Source organism: Antedon bifida, chromosome 10 (assembly GCF_963402885.1).
Source record: "Antedon bifida chromosome 10, ecAntBifi1.1, whole genome shotgun sequence".
NCBI lineage: Eukaryota > Metazoa > Echinodermata > Crinoidea > Comatulida > Antedonidae > Antedon > Antedon bifida.
This window is the reverse complement of record NC_136235.1, coordinates 13,459,121-13,479,455: the sequence shown is the minus strand read 5'-3', so window position 1 is coordinate 13,479,455 and position 20,335 is coordinate 13,459,121. Positions and strand designations below refer to the sequence as shown.

The following is a 20,335-nucleotide window of genomic DNA, read 5'->3' as shown; positions in this document are numbered from 1 at the left end:
ATCAATATGATGGATTATGATTATAGATTATGATTTTATAGATTAAAAAAAAAGGTGAACACGTAAGCTACATTTGGAAATTACCTGCCATCAATATGATGGATTATTATTATAAATTTAAAAAAGAATTTGAACACGTAAACTACATTTGAAAATTACCTGCCATCAATATGATGGATTATGATTGTATAGATTTAAAAGAAAATGTGAACACTTAAGCTACATTTGGAATAAACATGTTAAGGGCATCAGTTTTGATCATTCATGCAAAGGTTTCCGTCATCTTTAGCGTTGTTACAGCGGCATAAAGCTGTACATGGTAGTTTTGACTTCTTGCACCTACATCTATTGGTTTATGCATCGTGTCTTGCATCCACAATAAATCATCTCTAACGAAGCAGTAGGAATAGCTTCATTTTTCAGAAGCATTGGTTAAAGTTTACAATTAGATAGCTCCCAACCAAAATCTGTTGGTGATGGCAAATGCTGGATTGGCGATACAGCTTTTTTCCATACGAGTGCTTGGAAGTGTGCACTTTATATGCTGGTGCACTGCATCGCTTGTTGGAGGTAATGCCTCTGGTTTTGTTTTTTTTTAAACATGGCATGCCTAACTTCATTGGTAGCCTACTTTTAACCTGACCAACACCGTAAACGTATAGCAAATGAATCTTTCCGATTTCATAATAACTTGGTCACTGATAGGTTGTTCTCCCAGGTCTTTAATTAGTAACTTCCCATGCCGATGCCTTTGAGTGACCACTTAGATATGTGGTAGTATCGCATCTAGTAATAGTGTGAAATGGAATCAGTGTTTTTGCATACTTTGAAGGCTTAAAAAATGTCTTTTATAGGAAGATACTTTCTTTTTTTGGATGTCCCTGTCATCATCCATATATCTTTGGATACCATGCTTTGGTAGTGAGACACTAGAATCACTAGTACGTCTGTATCCCTAGAAGCAACTACAACTGTGTCGTATCGGACATTGGCAGCATGAAGAACAAGTCGCGTGTCCACTTCTTCATGATCTGCGACCAGAGACAACGTATTCGTGTAGACTTTTGATGATTTAACAACTGATTCTTCCATAAATCCACCAGCTGTGACAATTTCTTTGTCTATAGGAGCTTGACGAATCAACTCATCTGATAGAAATCGTACCAGATCTGCTTTATTCTTGTAATGCCAAAAAGTTTGACCAGCAATTTGTCAGCGGTATCTCACCACTTTCTATAATTCGACGAATTGGTCTGTGTGTCTTTGTCTGGTGGTGCCCTTTATCGACAGTTTTAAGTTAGGCATGCCATGTTTAAAAAAAACAAAAAACAGAGGCATTACCTCCAACAAGCGATGCAGTGCACCAGCATATAAAAAGAGAACACTTCCAAGCACTCGTATGGAAAAAAGCTGTATTGCCAATCCAGCATTTGCCATCACCAACAAATTTTGGTTGGGAGCTATCTAATGGTAAACTTCAACTAGTGCTTCTGAAAAATGAAGCTATTCCTACTGCTTCGTTGGAGATGATTTATTGTGGATGCAAGACACGATGCATAACCAATAGATGTAGGTGCAAAAAGTCAAAACTACCATGTACAGCTTTATGCCGCTGTAACAACGCTAAAGATGACGGAAACCTTTGCATGAACGATCAAAACTGATGCCCTTAACATGTTTATTCCAAATGTAGCTTTACGTGTTCACATTTTCTTTTAAATCTATATAATCATAATACATCATATTGATGGCAGGTAATTTTCAAATGTAGCTTATGTGGTCAAATTCTTTTTTAAATATCCATAATCATAATCCATCATATTGATGGCAGGTAATTTCCAAATGTAGCTTACGTGTTCACCTTTTTTTTAAAATCTATACAATCATAATCCATCATATTGATGGCAGGTAACTTCCAAATTTCCAAATGTAGCTGACGTGTTAAAATTCATTTTTAAATCTATAATAATAATCCATCATATTGATGACAGGTAATTTTCAAATGTAGCTTACGTGCTCACATTTTAAAAAAAATCTATACAATCATAATCATATTGATGGCAGGTAATTTCCAAATGTAGCTGACGTGTTCACATTTTTAAAAATCTATAATCATACTCCATCATATTGATGGCAGGTAATTTCCAAATGTAACTTGCGCGTTCGCATTTTTTTGTAATCTATATAAATCATAACACATCATATTTGATGGCAGTGAATTTTATAATTTTACTCATTATTATTGTGTATAAATAATTTCATAGTTATGCAATTTTATTTATTATACAGTAGGCCTATGCTGTAGTTCAAAGGTCAATAACCATACTATCGGCCATTCTTGTACAAAATGTGCCATTAGACTGGATAGAAACACACATGTTTTATACAATTTTAAAAGAAAAAAAATGTCATAAGACCAGTTATATTATTATATTTGACTAATAGTTCAAAGGTCAATAGTTGTAAAATCGGCCATTTTTTGTAAAAACATTTCATTATAATAAATATGAATGTATAGTTTCTGAACAATTTGAGCCCTATTTCGTGTCTCTCCGATTATTGGTTACTGAGATACAATAAATCAAGGTCAAGGGTCAAAATGTCAGAAATAAGACTTGCATCCATTTTTTGACAAAATTTCTCATTAAAGTGAATATAAAAACATATATTTAAAACATTTTGACACCAAAATTAATTATCTGTGACTAGTGGTTCTCAAGATATAGGGTAATTATAAAAAATGGCCGCCATTTTGAATTATGCAAATTAAGGGCTTAGATGGCCGAATTTTGCTTGGGATCCACCATATTCGTAATCAGCGAGGTCGAAATATCCTAAATCAAGTGGATCCCAGCTTCTACCCAAAAATGCTTCTTACACCATATTTCAGGAGAAATAGAACTTGTCTATACAAAGTAGCATTAGCCACCTTTTTGTTCTTTGTAATTCAATCTGTTTCTCCCATAGTATTTTTAAGCGCTTTGGGACAATTGTTAAAAGCGCTATATACATTTGACAACATTAACATGCAAGGAATCAAAGTTACTACTTGAAATGGATAATGTTTAAAGTATAAATTGATTGTAATCTTACCCAAGCCTACAAAGTAGCCTTAGCCACCTTTTTGTTCTTTGTAATTCAATCTGTTTCTCCCATAGTATTTTTAAGCGCTTTGGGACAATTGTTAAAAGCGCTATATACATTTGACAACATTAACATGCAAGGAATCAAAGTTACTTCTTGAAATGGATAATGTTTAAAGTATAAATTGATTGTAATCTTACCCAAGCCTACAAAGTAGCCTTAGCCACCTTTTTGTTCTTTGTAATTCAATCTGTTTCTCCCATAGTATTTTTAAGCGCTTTGGGACAATTGTTAAAAGCGCTATATACATTTGACAACATTAACATGCAAGGAATCAAAGTTACTTCTTGAAATGGATAATGTTTAAAGTATAAATTGATTGTAATTTTACCCAAGCCTACAAAGTAGCCTTAGCCACCTTTTTGTTCTTTGTAATTCAATCTGTTTCTCCCATAGTATTTTTAAGCGCTTTGGGACAATTGTTAAAAGCGCTATATACATTTGACAACATTAACATGCAAGGAATCAAAGTTACTTCTTGAAATGGATAATGTTTAAAGTATAAATTGATTGTAATCTCACCCAAGCCTACTAAGTAGCCTTAATATCCTTTGAGTGATCAGTACAATTTATTTCCTTAATGCCGGATATATTCGAGGACTCGGAGCAACACGTACCGTTTAAGAACTTAGGTTAATTACTATCTTCTATGTCCAAACAATAAATCGAAACTCGTCTATCTGCTTAAAATCTTGAAGTTCATACTTTATCGATACTTACTCAATCTTCCTCTCTCCATTTGGACTACTGGCAAACAGTGATCCATGTGTAGATACACAACCAACAAACGTACAACAAATAACGTACCGAACTAACCATTGAATCAAACCAATTTATTTCCGGGTTCGTCAATCCCTGACATTTATTCTTTAAATGACAAAGGCATAAGCCTACATTATAAAAACCTTACAAACATACTATTATACATTATAATATTGTCGACAAAGCCCCAATAGCACTCTAGAAGAAGGAACGAAATACATTTGCCATCAGCAAACAGACGGAAATCAGATGATACTTATAAGTATTTTTTAAGAGACAAAAGAACATGAAGAAACAAATTGACTTATTCAGAACGCTTGTTGTGTGCATGACTTATTTATTTATTTTTTTCTTATCATTTTCTATACATTTTTCCAGCTGGTTTTCGGGTTGTCGTCTTGCTCTCTTTGCTTTTCTCATAAAATCGGATCGGAGTTCTTTGCGCTGGAATATCAGAATCTACTTTGATTTGATTGGATTCTTTAATTATAATTCATTGCATCTCTCTCAATAAAGCTATGGCAAAAGCACAACATAAGTATATAACTTATAATAATGGACTTTTCATTATTATTTATTTATTTAATATAATATTACTTTTAACATGTTACTATCATATACTAGGTTACATATCAGTTCTTTTGTTTGTAATGTATGGCATTCATTTCTTACTCAATAGCAATACATTAGCTCAAGAAAAATAATCTTTAGAATAATCTATGTTTTAAAAAATTATTTTAAAAGTAATTATCCACTTAGTAGTTTAAGTATACAGTCACAAAAAGGAATTTTATAAACAAAGATATATTCGCCTTAAGTCCCTAGGTATAGTTATCAAATGGTATCAAATAAGCATGTAGTAGAGCATACATAAAACAATAAATGGTAATAGCAATGCTACCCTGCTTGTTATATAAGTGAATTCAGTTGATTTGTGTATAATAATGTTTAATTTTAAGTATTTATAAAATCAAAACTCTAGGCCTATAGGTGTACGTTATATATATTATTACTTGACGATACCAGCTTGAACTATGAATAATATACATAACCAAAAAATGATGTATGTTCACAAAGAAACACATTAAAAATGGTACACATGTTTTGTGTTAGTCTTTTTTGAATTAGGTGTGTTTAAACGAACAGATTGGCATCTATATATCAATTAATTATTAAAACGATAACCTTAATTAGGTTAAGTTAGATAATTAGTTTTTGACAATTAAAACGAATTTAGGTTCAACGATTTGCCCCAAATAGGGGTGTTTTCCGATCGTGGTATAGGCCTACTGTCTAATGGATGTCGATACTGAAAAATACCCGCACATATGAATACGAGGATGCTTCATAAAGTTTCTCTTTATGAAGTAATTTCCAGTACTAGTTAAATGCATAAATCATCGTGTCTATTTATTCGTTTCTATAAACGACAATTATTATAGTACTACGATACGTACATTTGAAATCGTTTTACGTTGAAATGACTGTGTATTCGAGAACCATCTGTGGGAACGACTTAGATGGGACGCGAGCGAAGCGAGCGTACCAACTAGTTATGTTAATTTACTGTACTATTTGCATGCATGTATATAATATACAACTGACTGGATACAGAAGATACATACATACACTGTCTTATTGTTTGATGAGCGTTGTCGGTCTACTGCAGGTAAAACGGAACTGAAAAAAAAACAAGGCGTTTAAAATTAAAATAATTTACAAATGATTTATCTTTGTATACACACATTGGAATATGGCCGCGTAACATATTACTATGGCTATGTGGCTATCTTGCCTCTCATGGAGACTTTGGAGTGAAATAAAAAAGCAAACATTATAGTAGGCCTAATATAAAAAAACAAGCAAAAGATAAATAGTTACATCTGGTTTGCGATAAACTTTGTGGTATTCATCCACTCTGTATTCATTCAATGCAGAAGCATCTTTGCTTATTCCAACAAGATTCACCAAACACATCATTCCATCAAATGAACTACATCTTTCACACACTGGACCAAAAAGATACTGATCATGAAAGTAATCCGGATTAAACGTCTGTAAGATTATTTCTTCAATGAAAGTGTGCATTTTCTGTAAGATATTTACTGACTGACTCGGGATTTCTTTAGACACTGATAGTTTGATGATATGTCTATTGTATAAGAAAATACTATCGGAAGAAACTGTTTCAGTGTTTATTTGAAAAAAACATGTTTCACTTCCTCTGAACCGTGCACAGTTATAATAAATGTTATTCCAATCAAACACATTGCAGCATTTTGCAATAAGTCGAAGAAATACAAATTCCAGTAACATTTCACCAAAATCGAAATAAAATATATCAGAAGTATGATCAACATCAAGTTTACGTTGTTGTAACTCAATTTTGGGCAATTTGCAAGGAAGACAAAATGTTCCAACTTGATCAACTTGATTAGTTATTGTAAGTGGAAACATTAGATGTGTTCCAACCAAGTACCGAATCACAAATGGATACATTCCCCAAATTCCTTTCATTCGGCAGATATGTTCTAAAAGTCTACTGTCTACAATTCCTGTTTCCAGTAATCTCTGCCAAAGATCAGACACGAATCTGTTTCTTTTGTGTGGTTCAGGTACATTCACTAATAATTTCAGAATGTCTATTAATACCTGAGGATCACAAACAACATAATTCTGAAGTAGTTCATCAAGTTCATTGTATATGATATCTCCAGATTTATCAAAGAAATTCAGAAGTTGACGCACCTCATATTTCACAAAGATTTTGCTTGTTAACCTTAATTCATTTTCAATATCGTTTACACTCGCAATAATACACTGTCTATGTCGAAATTGATTTAAAGTGTTTTTAAATAATAGGTCCTTTACAGAAAACATTTCGCAAAAGTATTTCAATTTTGTTACTTCATTATATATTCGTTCTCGTAAGATGTTAAGCTCCTTATCAACGTTGAATGCGTTTTCAATAAAAAAGCAAAGTCGTCCACTTGGATGAAAAGCAAGCAATCTTGAAAACCTTTTGTAAAGATGTGCATTTACAAATCTCTCAAAGGTGGAAAACGCATTTGCATTACGTACACTTCCTCTTCTTGTTCCTACAAGAAACACTACAACATTCTCAATATCAACATGCATAGCAATAGATTGTAACCAGAATTGTAGCCGTTTAATATGTCTATGAGGATTAGAAATCGCCGCTACAGCATTGAAAACAACCAAGTATACGCCTTGCTTTGGCATAAACAGATGGTGTGTATTATAGTACATTTCTTGTCCTGCAAAATCCCATAAACTTAATCTTGCGTCAATGTAACATTCGTTTCGTAGATCTGCTTTCATTGATTTTCTGATATGCACTACTGGTATTGATGACGTAGATTTTACTTTCATGTAAGAATGCCACTCGTAGATAATAAAAAACACAATTGGTGCAACAAATGACAAAACTTTAAGCAAATATTTTGAAACGTTATAGTCTTTCTCTACGTTAGTTAGATGGTTAAAATTGTCAAATTTCCAACCACACATTCTGCCAATATAAATCCCAGCAATAAACCCAATAGCCTTTTTAAAAAGGTAGTGTTCAGGGAAATAGTCATACGCTACAAATTTCCTTCCTATAAAAACTCCACAAATTATAAAAAACACCAAGGAAATAAAGCAAAAAAATGTAAATATGTCAACAAAATTATGGCTTCCAAAATATATTGCTGTTGTTATAAGCATTATATTTAGTATAAATGCAAAGACCAACTTTGTTCGACTAAGTGAAAATATTTTGGTATGCATAATTCTAAAAATAACCATTAAAATAACTGCAGCAATTACAAACTCAATGTATATTATATTGTAAATGAATGATATTTTTTCTAAAAAAACTTCAATAGAAATAATATTCTGTTTTGGATGTACCATGAGACAAAAAGCTAAGCAAATACCAGTCCTACCACCTGCGCTCATAAGCACACCAACAAGGAACGAACCCAACCCATACAAGCAAACAACCATAACAACAGTCATATAAAGCCATATATTTAACTCAACGATAGGTTGCTGGGCAAATTGTTCATTCAATTGTGTAGCACTGTCTATGAATACCATACATATTGTGTACCCACAACCAAAGCGATAGGCACTGTGAACATCATACATTCTTGAAAGATAAATAATGTATAACCATGCAACTGGTCCGAACCCGAAAGAAAGTCCACCAAACCAGAAAATTATAGTCATAGGAATAAACTGAAACAGCAGGTAAGTTATGTCCTCAAATATTTTTCGGATCGACACATTTACATCATTATCATATTTATTAAGTGCCTTTGGTAGCTTATGTTTGCTCTGTTTAAGAACACGTGATACTGTCCACCATGCTGCTGAACTTTCATAATCTTCTAAAGGAGTGTTTGTTACTTCACACCATTTACTATTAACATCACTGACTTTCGCCTGTACTGTGTTTGTTTCTATTCCGATTGTATTAGGCTCTTCTGGCCGAAAATCTTTGTCTCGAAAACGCCTACAAGTCGACGTTTTCCCGGCACCATGATCACCAAGAATAAGAACCTTGGTTCTGTTAAATGGTATTTTTCCTCTTTCTTGAGCAGTTTTATGAGCTTCTTTAATCTCATTATCGTCTGCTAAAACTCGCATGTTAAAACTTCGCTTGAAAGACTCAGCAAATCCTCTCAAGTAATTCAAATGGTTTTTATCCATCTCAAAGGACTATCTTTACCTTGGCTGAGTAGCATCAAATCGTGTGCTATATAAAATAATGTCAATATTAACATATCTTTAACAACATCTAATGTTATTGGTCAACATTTTTTCTACATATCTGATCGAGAATCCGGTAAATTTCATACTTACCCTGTTACTTTTGACAGTATTGTATTGTCCAGTAGCTTTCGATCTGTATTTGAAAAATTTTGCTTGAACTGGTACTATTTTTCATTTAATATATGGACTCTCAAGGACTCAAAGATACACTATAATATTAAATGGAAAATTATAAAACAATGTAAAAAATGAACCACAAACAATAGGCAATTTTGAACAATCCGACTTCCTGCCCATACATGTTATGTAACCCTGTAGAGCTGTGTCAGTTATGGTTGTACTTTTGACCTGACGAGTTTGTTAGCTTTGCTAGCATACGAAACAAATTTGTAGTCAATAAAGTATTGCCCGAAAGCTCTGCTAACTTTTCTGGCTGTTTTACTTTATCGTTTTGATTTAGCTTTTCGCTTTTTTTTGTATCTCCATTGAGATCCAGCCACTGATACCCACAGCATTGTCATTTTTCAGTAATTTGCCTTTGGATTTATATATATATATATATATAGAATTAATGTTCTTTGCCTGATCATCAGGCAATGAACATTAATTCTAAACCGCCCGGTGATATACTGAAACTTAAAGATGAGGAAATCTATATATATATATATATATATATATACTGGTGCATGGTAAATAAGTATACAACGAAGCTCAAAATAGTGCCTTTAAAAATAATCTTTAGAAACTAGGCTTTAACCATTGTTGCCTTATCGTTCACTTTTAAAGGTATAGTACTCTTTTTATATACAATATCTTATAGACAGACAATTGTTGAATCTATTGTTATCCAAAGCTATAAAATAAGTATGTAGTAGATCGTACATAAAACCATAATGACAATAGCAGCAATGCTTAGTTATAACATGGATATTCTAAATAATTCATCCAGGGTTATATAATGAGCTGGTGAGCAAGCGGAAATATCTACGTTCTGGGTATTCCGTGAACAAGCAGGGTGTAACTAATAGTATCCGCTCTTTCAATCCAGGAAGTACATACCATACTTAAACTGCAGGCTAATGTACTTATTGGCTTCTAAATCACAAAATTGCCAAATAAAATATGATTCTATGTACAGTGTATGTATTAATTAATTGATTAGTTATTGTAAGTGGAAATATCAACCGTGTACCCTGCAACTACCAAATCACATAAGGATAAACTATCCAAATTCCCTTCATTCGGCAAATTGTGCACAATGACACAACTTTAAACGATGTCTTGATAAAGAAAAGTTATGTTCTTTCTCTAAAATAGTTAAATCGTAAAATTGAACAATTCCCAACCACACATTTTGCCAATATATATTCCAGCAATACACCCAATAGTCTTCTTTACAATTTAGTTATCAGAGACATACCCATACGCTACAATCATTCTTCCTAATATAGTCCCACGTGCTATGAAAAGATAATTGCTATAAAGCAAAATGAAATACATATCTCGACGAAATTATTACTTCCAAAAGTAATGATACACAATATTTTTATCATTAACAGAATAATCAACTTCCTTCGACTTAATGAAAATATGTGTCTGTTATTGCTCCTAAAAATTACAATTATAGTAACTGCCGAAAATAGGAATTTAAAACAATATAATATTATATTATAAAGAAAGATGTTTTTTTTTAAACTGTCAATGGAAATATCAGTCTGATTTGGATGTACCATGATGTACAATGCCATACAGATACCAGTCCTTCCACCTGTACTCATAAACACACCAATAAGGAACGAACCATCTCCATAACGACTAGCATGTCCAACACAAATCGGGAAAATAATGCATTGAAATTCACAGTTTAGGAGCTGCAACTGCAAAGGCTCAAAGACAAGTAAAGTACAGATGTACTATTAGTAGTCGACCTAAGAGACCTCTTACAGTACTATTAGTAGTCGACCTAAGAGACCTCTTACAGACTGTCAGTAGTCATCGGTAGTAAACATTTTGTGTAAATATAGCCTAACCCTAACCCTATTATCATATTTGATTGAATTTTAAAATGTTGATATACAAAATATATTAATAAAAACCGTAATTGTTTAAGTTCATACAATTGCCTACTGGGGCGCAATTTATTTACTTCGTTTGTGGCTAAAACGATTTTTGGCGATGTTTTGAACCCTATATTTAAAAAACTACTAGTCAGATTTTCATAATTCTTTCTTTATTTTAATATTGATACAAAATATTAACAGACAATGTATGCTATTAACTTCTAATGTTGCATCGTTAAACCTAGGAAGTTAATGCTCCTACCCGGGAATATGTGCATAATTATACTCATGGCTTAATCCATGATGATATACTGTAGTTTAGTTTATGATTATATTTTTGTTCTGTACAGTAGGCCAGACTAAATTTACACAGAATGTTTGCTACTGATTGAAAATAATTGATATAATAAATCATTGTATCTCAAGAAAGAACAATGATTAAAAATGTTAACCAAAAAGTCGAGCGGTGTTTTTTGTTTCTTATTACATTTGTTACTTTTTCTATAATATTGAGTAAACATTGTATAAACAACCCATGCCAAAATCACCATCATATATTTCCACCTTAATTATACGTAGATCTTCAGTCTGTAAGAGGTCTCTTAGGTCGACTACTAGTACATCTATACTGTACTTGCCTTTGAGCCTTTGCAGTTGCAGCTACTAAACTAATTCAATTCAAAATACACAATCTATCGAAGTTGTCAAACCTTTAAAAACCCACCTTTTTGTTCTTTGTTCTTAATTTTTAAGCCCTTTGGAACAATTGTTAAAAGCGCTATATACATTTGACAACATCAACATGTAAGGAATCAAAGTTACTTCTTGAAATGGATAATGTTTAAAGTATAAATTGATTGTAATCTTACCCAAGCCTACTCAGTACCTTAATATCCTTTGAGTGATCAGTACAATTTATTTCCTTAATGCCGGATATATTCGAGGACTCGGAGCAACACGTACCGTTTAAGAATTTAGGTTAATTACTATCTTCTATGTCCAAACAATAAATCGAAACTGGTCTATCTGCTTAAAATGTTGAAGTTCATAATTTATCTATACTGAATCAGTCTACCTCTCTCCATTCGGACTACTGTCAAACAGTTATCCATGTGTAGATACACAACCAACAAACGTACAACAAATAAAAGTAACGTACCGAACTATAACCACTGAATCAAGCCAATTTATTTCCCGGTTCGTCAATCCCTGACATTTATTCTTTAAATGACAAAGGCATAGGCCTAAATTATAAAAACCTTACAAACATACTATTATACATTATAATATTGTTAATATAAAGGTTCAATAGCACTCTAGAAGAAGGAACGAATTACATTTGTCATCAGCAAACAGACGGAAATCAGTATCAGAAAGTATTTTTTGAGAGACAAAAGAACATGAAGAAACAAATTGACTTCTCTAATCAGAACGATTGTTGTGTGCTATTTATTTTTTTTCGTATCATTTTCTATACATATTTCCAGGTGGTTTTTGGGTTGTCCTTTTGCTCTCTTTTGTTTTCGCTGAAATATCAGAATCTTCTTTGATTTGATTGGATTCTTCAATTAGAATTCATTGCTTCTCTCTCAATAAAGCTAATGCAAAAACACAACATAAGTATATAACTTATAATAATGGACTTTTCATTATTATTTATTTCTTTAATATAATATTACTTTGAACATGTTACTATCAGACACTAGGTTACATATCAGTTCTTTTGTTTGTAATGTATGGCTGTTGTTTATACCATTCATTCCTTACTCAATAGCAATACATTAGCTCAAGATCTTTAAAAAAAAATAATCTTTAGAATAATCTATGTTTTAAAAACTTATTTTAAAATTAATTATCCACTTTTAAAGGTATAGTGTTATAGTATAGGGCCTACAGTCACAAACGGGAATTTTATAAACAGACAAAGGGTATATTCCTCTTAAGCCCCTAGGTATTGTTATCAAATGGTATCAAATAAGCATGTAGTAGATCATACATAAAACAATAAATGGCAATAACAATGCTACCCTACTTGTTATATAAGTGAATTCAGTTGATTTCTGTACGATAATGTTTGATTTTAAGTATTTGTAAAATCAAAAACTATATACCTAAATACATTCCTGTCATTTGATTGGACGATCGTGGGTCACATGTCGTGCAATAGTACGCACTAATAAACGATCGTTTAATAGTACCTTTTTTCGTGTAAGAAAAAAAGAACATTTTTCACCAAATGAAAGATGGGTTTGTGTCGATAGAGTTCAGGAATGTTCCCAAGGGTTCTGTTATTCCTTTTAACTTTGAGAAGGTCGTGACTTTTGACCCAAGGGCGTTCAGGGGGATATTTTGTATAAGTGTTTAATGGCTTTTACCTTTGAGAAGGTCATGTCTTTGACCCATTGGCGTTCAGGGGATATTTTGTATAAGTGTTTAAGTAATGTACATTCTTTTTCCTTTGCCTTCCTTCGGACCAACACGTCAATAAATTGTTATTCCCTCCATCCACCCCTTCTTTCCACCGTTTCATGATAGAATTAATTAATTATATCTCAATTTAGCGTGTGTGCCCATAATAATTATATCTCAATTTGTTTATGAATATTAATTCTACGATATGTTAGTTACGATTCTGTATAGACCTATAACTTTTATATTATAGTATCGGTTATTTTACAAGTATATTAATGGTGCGTTTATCTATATAACAATTGTGAATGCTAATTGTTAATACTATATATTCAATATTTATTATTATTACAGTAGTTTTACATTATATATTTAGTTATTTCGTCATTTAATAATAAATGACATTTACCTTAATCTATATATAAATTTACGTAAGGGCAAAATTCAGTAAATCGTTATTTCTCGAATGTTTACTCGATGGTATATAAAGTTAGATAATTAGTTATTGACAATTAAACCGAATTTAGGTTCAACGGTTTGCCCCAAACAAAATGTTTTCCGACCGTGGTAGACACTGTCTAATGGATGTCCATCTTGAAAAATACCCACACACAATAATACGAGGATGCTTCGCATTTTCCTATCTCTTCCTGTGATAATTGTTTTCAATAGGTGAAAACCGGTTGAACAGATCGAGTACAGCATCATAATGTTGAAGACAGGCCGATTTTCTTTTAAAAAAATACTATTTTTAATACGTTTATACAAATGTATTGATTTGCGATGAATGGAACATTCCAATCTCCCAGTTGGTTTAACACAAGTAGGCAAATTTATGGGCTAGGGGATACACCTAAAATATTTAGGTATATTATTGCAATACTTTGAAAAGCAAATGTCTTACTGTGAGTGTGGGAACTGTTATATATAAACACATATACAAATAAACTTTATTCTGTGAGTGTGGGTACTGTTAGATATATAAACACATAATATACAAATAAACTTTATTACAAAATACTAACGTCGTAGTGGTGTATCGTTACATGTACTGTACTTTATTATTTCAATCGACTATGACAGCGACAGTTTTAACAAAGTATTAAATCGCAAATGTTTTACTGTATTTAGTAGTATAATTATTATTTATAGGCCTATAAAACATGAAAGCAATACGTCGTTACTGAGTGGATAAAGAATATATTTAAAAATTGTTTCTCTTTGTACCATCCTCTTCCCATTCTCTCAACCCAATTGTTATTACAAACAAAACACAAATCAGTTCAAATAAAAAGTGTGGAATCATTTTGTGACAAGTTTCTCTTTCGAAAGTAATTCCCAGGGCGATAATTTTAGTTGACTACATAAATCATCGTGTCTATTTATTTGTTTCTCTGTAAACGACAATGTATTATAGTCCTGCGTTACTTACATTTGAAATAGCCAGTTTTTTTACGCTGAAATGACTGTGTATTCGAGAACCATCTGTGGGCACGACCTAGATGGTACGCGAGCGAAGACAACTGACTGGATACAGAAGATACATACATACACTGTATTATTGTTTGATGATCGTTGTCGGTCTACTGCAGGTAAAACGGAACTGAAAAAAAACAAAGCGTTTAAAATTAAAATTATCTACAAATGATTTATCTTTGTTTACATACACTGGAATATGGCCGCGTTACAAATTACTAGGGCCATGTGACTACCTGGCCTCTCATGGAGACTTTGGAATGAAATTATAAAAGCAAACATTATAGTAGGCCTAATAGAAGAAAAACAAGCATGCACAAGGTAAAATAGTTACATCTGGTTTACGATAAACTTTGTGGTGTTCATCTGGTCTGTATTCATTCAATGCAGATACATCGTCACTTAAGTCAACTAGATTAACCAAACACATCGTTCCATCCAATGAACTACATCTTTCACACACTGGACCAAAAAGTAGCTGATCACGAAAGTAATCCGGATTAAATGTCTGTAAGACTATTTCTTCAATGAAAGTATGCATTTTCTGTAAGATATTTACTGACTGACTCGGGATTTCTTTAGACACTGACAGTTTGATGAGATTTCTATCGTATAAGAAAATACTGCAAGAAGAAACTGTTTTAGTGTTTATTTGAAAAAACAGTGTTTCACTTGCTTTGAAATGTGCAGAGTTATAATATATTCTAGTCCAATCAAAAACTTGGCAACATTTTGCAATAAGTCGAAGAAATATAAATTCTAGCAAAACTTCACCAAAATCGAAATAAAATATGTCAGAAGTATGATCACTATAATTAATTTCATCAATTTTGGGCAATTTGCAAGGAAGACAGAATGTTCCAACTTGATCAACTTGATTAGTTATTGTAAGTGGAAACATCAACTGTGTTCCTACCAAGTACTGAATCACATAAGGATAAACTCTCCAAATTCCTTTCATTCGGCAAATGTGTTCCAATAGTCTACTATCAACAATTCCTGTTTCCAGTAATCTCTGCCAAAGATCAGACACAGCTCTGTTTCTTTTGTGTGGTTCAGGCACATTCACTAATAATTTCAGAATGTCTATTAATACCTGAGGATCACAGACCACATAATTCTGAAGTAGTTCATCAAGTTCATTGTATATGATATCTCCAGATTTATCCAAAAACTTCAAAAGTTGACGTACCTCAAATTTCACAAAAATGGTGCTTGCTAACTTTAATTCATTTTCAATATCTTTTATACTCACAATAACGGACTGTCTATGACGAAATCCATTTAACGTGTTTTTAAATAATAAGTATTTTAAAGAAAACTTTTCACAAAAGTATTTTAATTTCGAAACTTCACTATATATTCTTTCTCGTAAGATGTTAAGCTCCTTATCAATTTTAAATGCGTTTTCAATAAAAAAGCAAAGTCGTCCACTTGGATGAAAAGCAAGTAATCTTGAAAACCTTTTGTAAAGATGTGCATTTACAAATTTATCAAACGTAGAAAAAGCTTTTTCATCACGTACAACACTGGTTCTTCTTGTTCCTACAAGAAACACTACAGCATTCTCAATATCAACATGCATAGCAATAGATTGTAACCAGAATTGTAGCTGTTTAATGTATCTATCAGGATTAGAAATCGCCGCTACAGCGTTGAAAACAACCAAGTATACGCCTTGCTTTGGCATAAACAGATGGTGTGTATTATAGTACATTTCTTGTCCTGAAAAATCCCATAAACTTAGTCTGGCATCAATATTTGTTTCATTTCGAAGATCTGCTTTCATTGATTTTCTGATATGCAGTATTGGTATTGATGACGTAGTTTTTACTTTGACATAAGCTAATAACTCATAGATAATAAACGCAACAATTGGCGCAAAAAATAAAAAGTCCAAACAATACCGTGATTTTGAATGATTATGGCCATTGATTAAATTATTTAAATTGTTTTTATTTCCAAATTCCCAGCCACATATTTTTGCTAAACATATCCCAGCCATAAAACCAAAAGATTTCTTTAAAATGTAATTTTCAGGCACATAGCCGTAAGCCATAACCTTTCTTCCTAATAAAACCCCGGATGTTAACGAAAATACAATTGCAAGCAAGCAAAATAAAATAGATATGTCAACAAAATTGTTTCTTCCGAAATAATATGTCGTTGCAATGATAATGATTATGTTAAGTAATAACACAATAGTAAACTTTCTTCGACTGATTGAAAATATTTTTGTGTGAATGCTTCTATAAATTACTGTTATAATTACTGCAGAAATGACGAATTCAATGTATAGTTTGCAAATAAATGACAGTTTTTCTAAAAAGAATTCCATAGAAATAATGTATTGTTTTGGATGTACCATGAAGCACAATGCTAAACAGATACCCGTCCTACCACCTGTACCCATGAGCAATCCGACGATGAACGATCCCAATCCATACAAGCAAACAATCATTAGTGGTGCTGTCACATAAACCCATGTATTTAACTCCATACTTTGTTCAGTCTGCTCACTTAATTGTGTTGCTTTATCTACAAGGACCATCACTATAGTGCATCCACATCCAAAGCGATATGCACTGTGGACATCACATATTGTCATAATACAAACGATGTATAACCACACGACTGGACCAAACCCGAATGTAAACCCACCAAAACACAGTATGACAGTAAAAGGGATCAGATACAACATTAGATAACAAATCTCCTCCAGTAGCTTTCGGATTGATAATGTATTTGTGTCAGACGAACCAAAGGCTCTCGATATTTTACGTTTGCTCTGTTGGAGCACATGTGATACTGTCCACCATGCTGCTGAACTTTCATAATCTTCAAGTGGGGTGCTGGTTACTTCACACCATTTACTATTAACATCACTAACGTTCACGGAAACAGTGTTTGTTTCTATTTCGATTGTACTAGGCTCTTCTGGTCGAAAATCTTTTCCTTGTAAACGCCTGCAGGTTGACGTTTTCCCGGCACCATGATCACCCATAATAAGAAGCTTGGTTCTGTTAAATGGTACTTTTCCTTTTTCTTGAGCAGTTTTGTAAGCTTCTTTAATCTCGGTATCGTCTGCTAAAACTCGCATGTTGAAACTCCGCTTGAACGATTCAGCTAATCCTTTCAAGTAATTCATCATCTTTTTATCCATTTTATTCTGGTATGTATATCCTTCTATAAGCAAAGAAAAGTTCAGAATACAATGATTATAGGTGAAATCAGAGGATTTAGAAGTAAAACAAAATGAGAACAAGGCCAACAGCCATTAAGTCGCGTGCTACAATGCATAGTGATACCGGACCGACAGACAGACCGACAGACCGACCGACCGACATAGTGAACTATACTGACCGAAATTAATGAACATGTTTAAAAATGTTGAAATGTTTAAAAACATTTATATTTTTTTAATTTACACGTGCGTAGCCTGTCACTTTTGACGTGCTTGTATAACGTAATTTCGAGTTAAGTAAGTCAAGAAAACAGAAATCGGGCAAAAAGAGTGCGCAATAACATTTAACGCGCAGTGCGCGCGCAAAAATCTGCGCAATCATGGCAATTTTGTAAACGCTTAAAATTTCCTGAAACGTACTCTTATTTCATCGAAAATAAATTTTGAAAATTTTAAGCGCGCGTACGCATGCGTTACATGCGCTACGCACGTAATTGTATTGCCATATGATGATTTATGCCCTGAAATTTATGAGTACCAAATTTTATTTAATTGTGATTCATGGTTGTGAAGATATGATTACAAACGTGATTTCGTTAAATCGTGCGTAGACCGCGTAATTTTTTATTGCGCATCGTGAAAACATAACCACATCGATTCCTGGCCATAAGGAATATTCTGTGAAAAATTGACATAGCTAGATTAAACTGATATCAAGATAAGTTCAGAAAGCGATAAAACGCATAGTGATACCGGACCGACAGCAGACAGACCGACAGACAGACCGACAGACAGACAGACAGACAGACCGACCAACCGACCGACATAGTGAACTATAGAGTCGCGTCCACGCGACTAAAAATACATTAAATGGCAATTGGGTGTGCTCTTTATGAATTTACACCTATCTTGCTATATATTTTATTTTATTTATTTATTTTGTTAGCTTGAATTGAACAATTTCTTGACAGAATGGGAGAGATAGGATGATTATCAAATAATTACGAATGTATCAATTTAGTTATTCTTTCCTAGTAATAGTAGTGATTGATTGATTTTCCCCTCTTGGCATTTAAACGTGTATCTGTATACTGTGGACCTAGATATTCTAGATACTTATATAGATTCTTGTCATTGGATTGTGGGTCACATGGTATTAAATAAATGTTATGTTGCACTCTCAAGAGTGCGGTGTCTCTTTATACAATGGAGTACTGCTATTTGCGCCTTCCTTTTTGTAAGATAGTACAAATAATTTAATTCGGTGACATTGAACATTTGTTATATTTCACTCGGCTTTGCCTAATATAAACTTTCATCTCATGAACTTATTTGTACCATACTCCACTCATAAACATTCATTATGTGTAGGCCTATAGGCCTAACAACCGAATGTAAAACTTGTGAACTGTACCTGTTGCAGCACGCTGTTCGCCATGACTACTGCACATGCGCTGCTCCGAAATCTCAATTTATATTGAGGATATGAAATACAATTATGTTTTGATTGAACAATACAAAACACTTCTTTTATGCACTGGAAAGTATTTCCTGTTGGTTTGTGCATGTATTCTATATTCTCAATAATATCAGATTACAAATTTGATTACTTAGCATTTCCTTTTCAATATTCGTCCACTGCATAATGTTTATTTTTCTTGAGAGGGCTTGCTTGATTATTATAAGGTTTATCTATATAATCAACAGCTTCACCCAATGTTATTTCTATAATGTATTTGTTCGTATTACACTATGTGATTTATTAGTGTTATTTCGTATGCCTAGCCTAAATTAAGTGGTAGGCCTATATTCTATATATCCTATAGTGAATGAACAACGATCGGATGTAGTGATTATTATTTTTATAATATGCAAAAAAACTTAGTGTAGGCCGCCTATTAAGTTCATAGGCCTACACTACGTTTAGGCCTATGTTTAGTAATGATACTATTTTATTTCAAACACCCTTTTCTTCTGAATATCTTTTTTTCAATAATATATTATATTATAATATATAAAGAAAAACAATTATACTTCTTTCTTTTATTCATAGTATTTTAACACAAACATTTTAAATAATGTTTAATCATCACATCACACCAGGCCCGAATGACAAACATTATTTACTTCCTTGTTGTAGCATACAGTAGGTCTATACCGGATATATTCACGGACTCAACAACTAACACATCTATTTTATTAGGCCTACATATCTTTAAATAACTAGTCAATATCTCCCTGAACTAACTGGTCCATAATTCATAACTTAATTCAATGAAAGGTAATGAGAATACTTTACCGTTATGAAGATATTGTAGATCAATCGTCGCCTTTCCACTCTGTCACGAAACGTAAATAATATTCTGTTGTACTCGACCTGCTAAAATGACTGCGCCCTCTTCATACGCAGTAACAAATGAATACACACGTATTAAAATAACATACCTTAATAGATATTTTAAATAACAAATTCGTCATTATCATTTCTTCGTGCTCTTATGGATATAATATAATATAC

The 20,335-nt window shown here is 32.7% G+C and overlaps 2 protein-coding genes and 1 long non-coding RNA gene across 3 annotated transcripts; 1 reads left to right on the top strand and 2 right to left on the bottom strand.

Annotated features, from left to right (window-relative positions):
* The first annotated feature begins 1,266 nt into the window (after window positions 1-1,266).
* LOC144854666 (uncharacterized) lies at window positions 1,267-2,086 on the top strand. The gene is made up of 3 exons (XR_013614655.1): window positions 1,267-1,676; window positions 1,832-1,908; window positions 2,065-2,086. It is a non-coding gene; the product is annotated as an uncharacterized LOC144854666 (long non-coding RNA).
* A 2,638-nt stretch (window positions 2,087-4,724) lies between these two features.
* LOC144854501 (uncharacterized) lies at window positions 4,725-8,625 on the bottom strand. Its single transcript, XM_078712456.1, has 3 exons — window positions 8,206-8,625; window positions 5,788-7,473; window positions 4,725-5,586 (listed from the first exon to the last, which is right to left on the bottom strand). Exons 1-3 carry the CDS (start codon window positions 8,623-8,625, stop codon window positions 5,542-5,544), a joined length of 2,151 nt encoding a protein of 716 aa, XP_078568582.1. The 3' UTR covers window positions 4,725-5,541.
* A 4,796-nt stretch (window positions 8,626-13,421) lies between these two features.
* LOC144854270 (uncharacterized) lies at window positions 13,422-20,154 on the bottom strand. Its single transcript, XM_078712197.1, has 3 exons — window positions 20,117-20,154; window positions 14,968-17,816; window positions 13,422-14,760 (listed from the first exon to the last, which is right to left on the bottom strand). Exons 2-3 carry the CDS (start codon window positions 17,794-17,796, stop codon window positions 14,716-14,718), a joined length of 2,874 nt encoding a protein of 957 aa, XP_078568323.1. The 5' UTR covers window positions 17,797-17,816; window positions 20,117-20,154; the 3' UTR covers window positions 13,422-14,715.
* Between the last annotated feature and the right edge of the window lie 181 nt (window positions 20,155-20,335).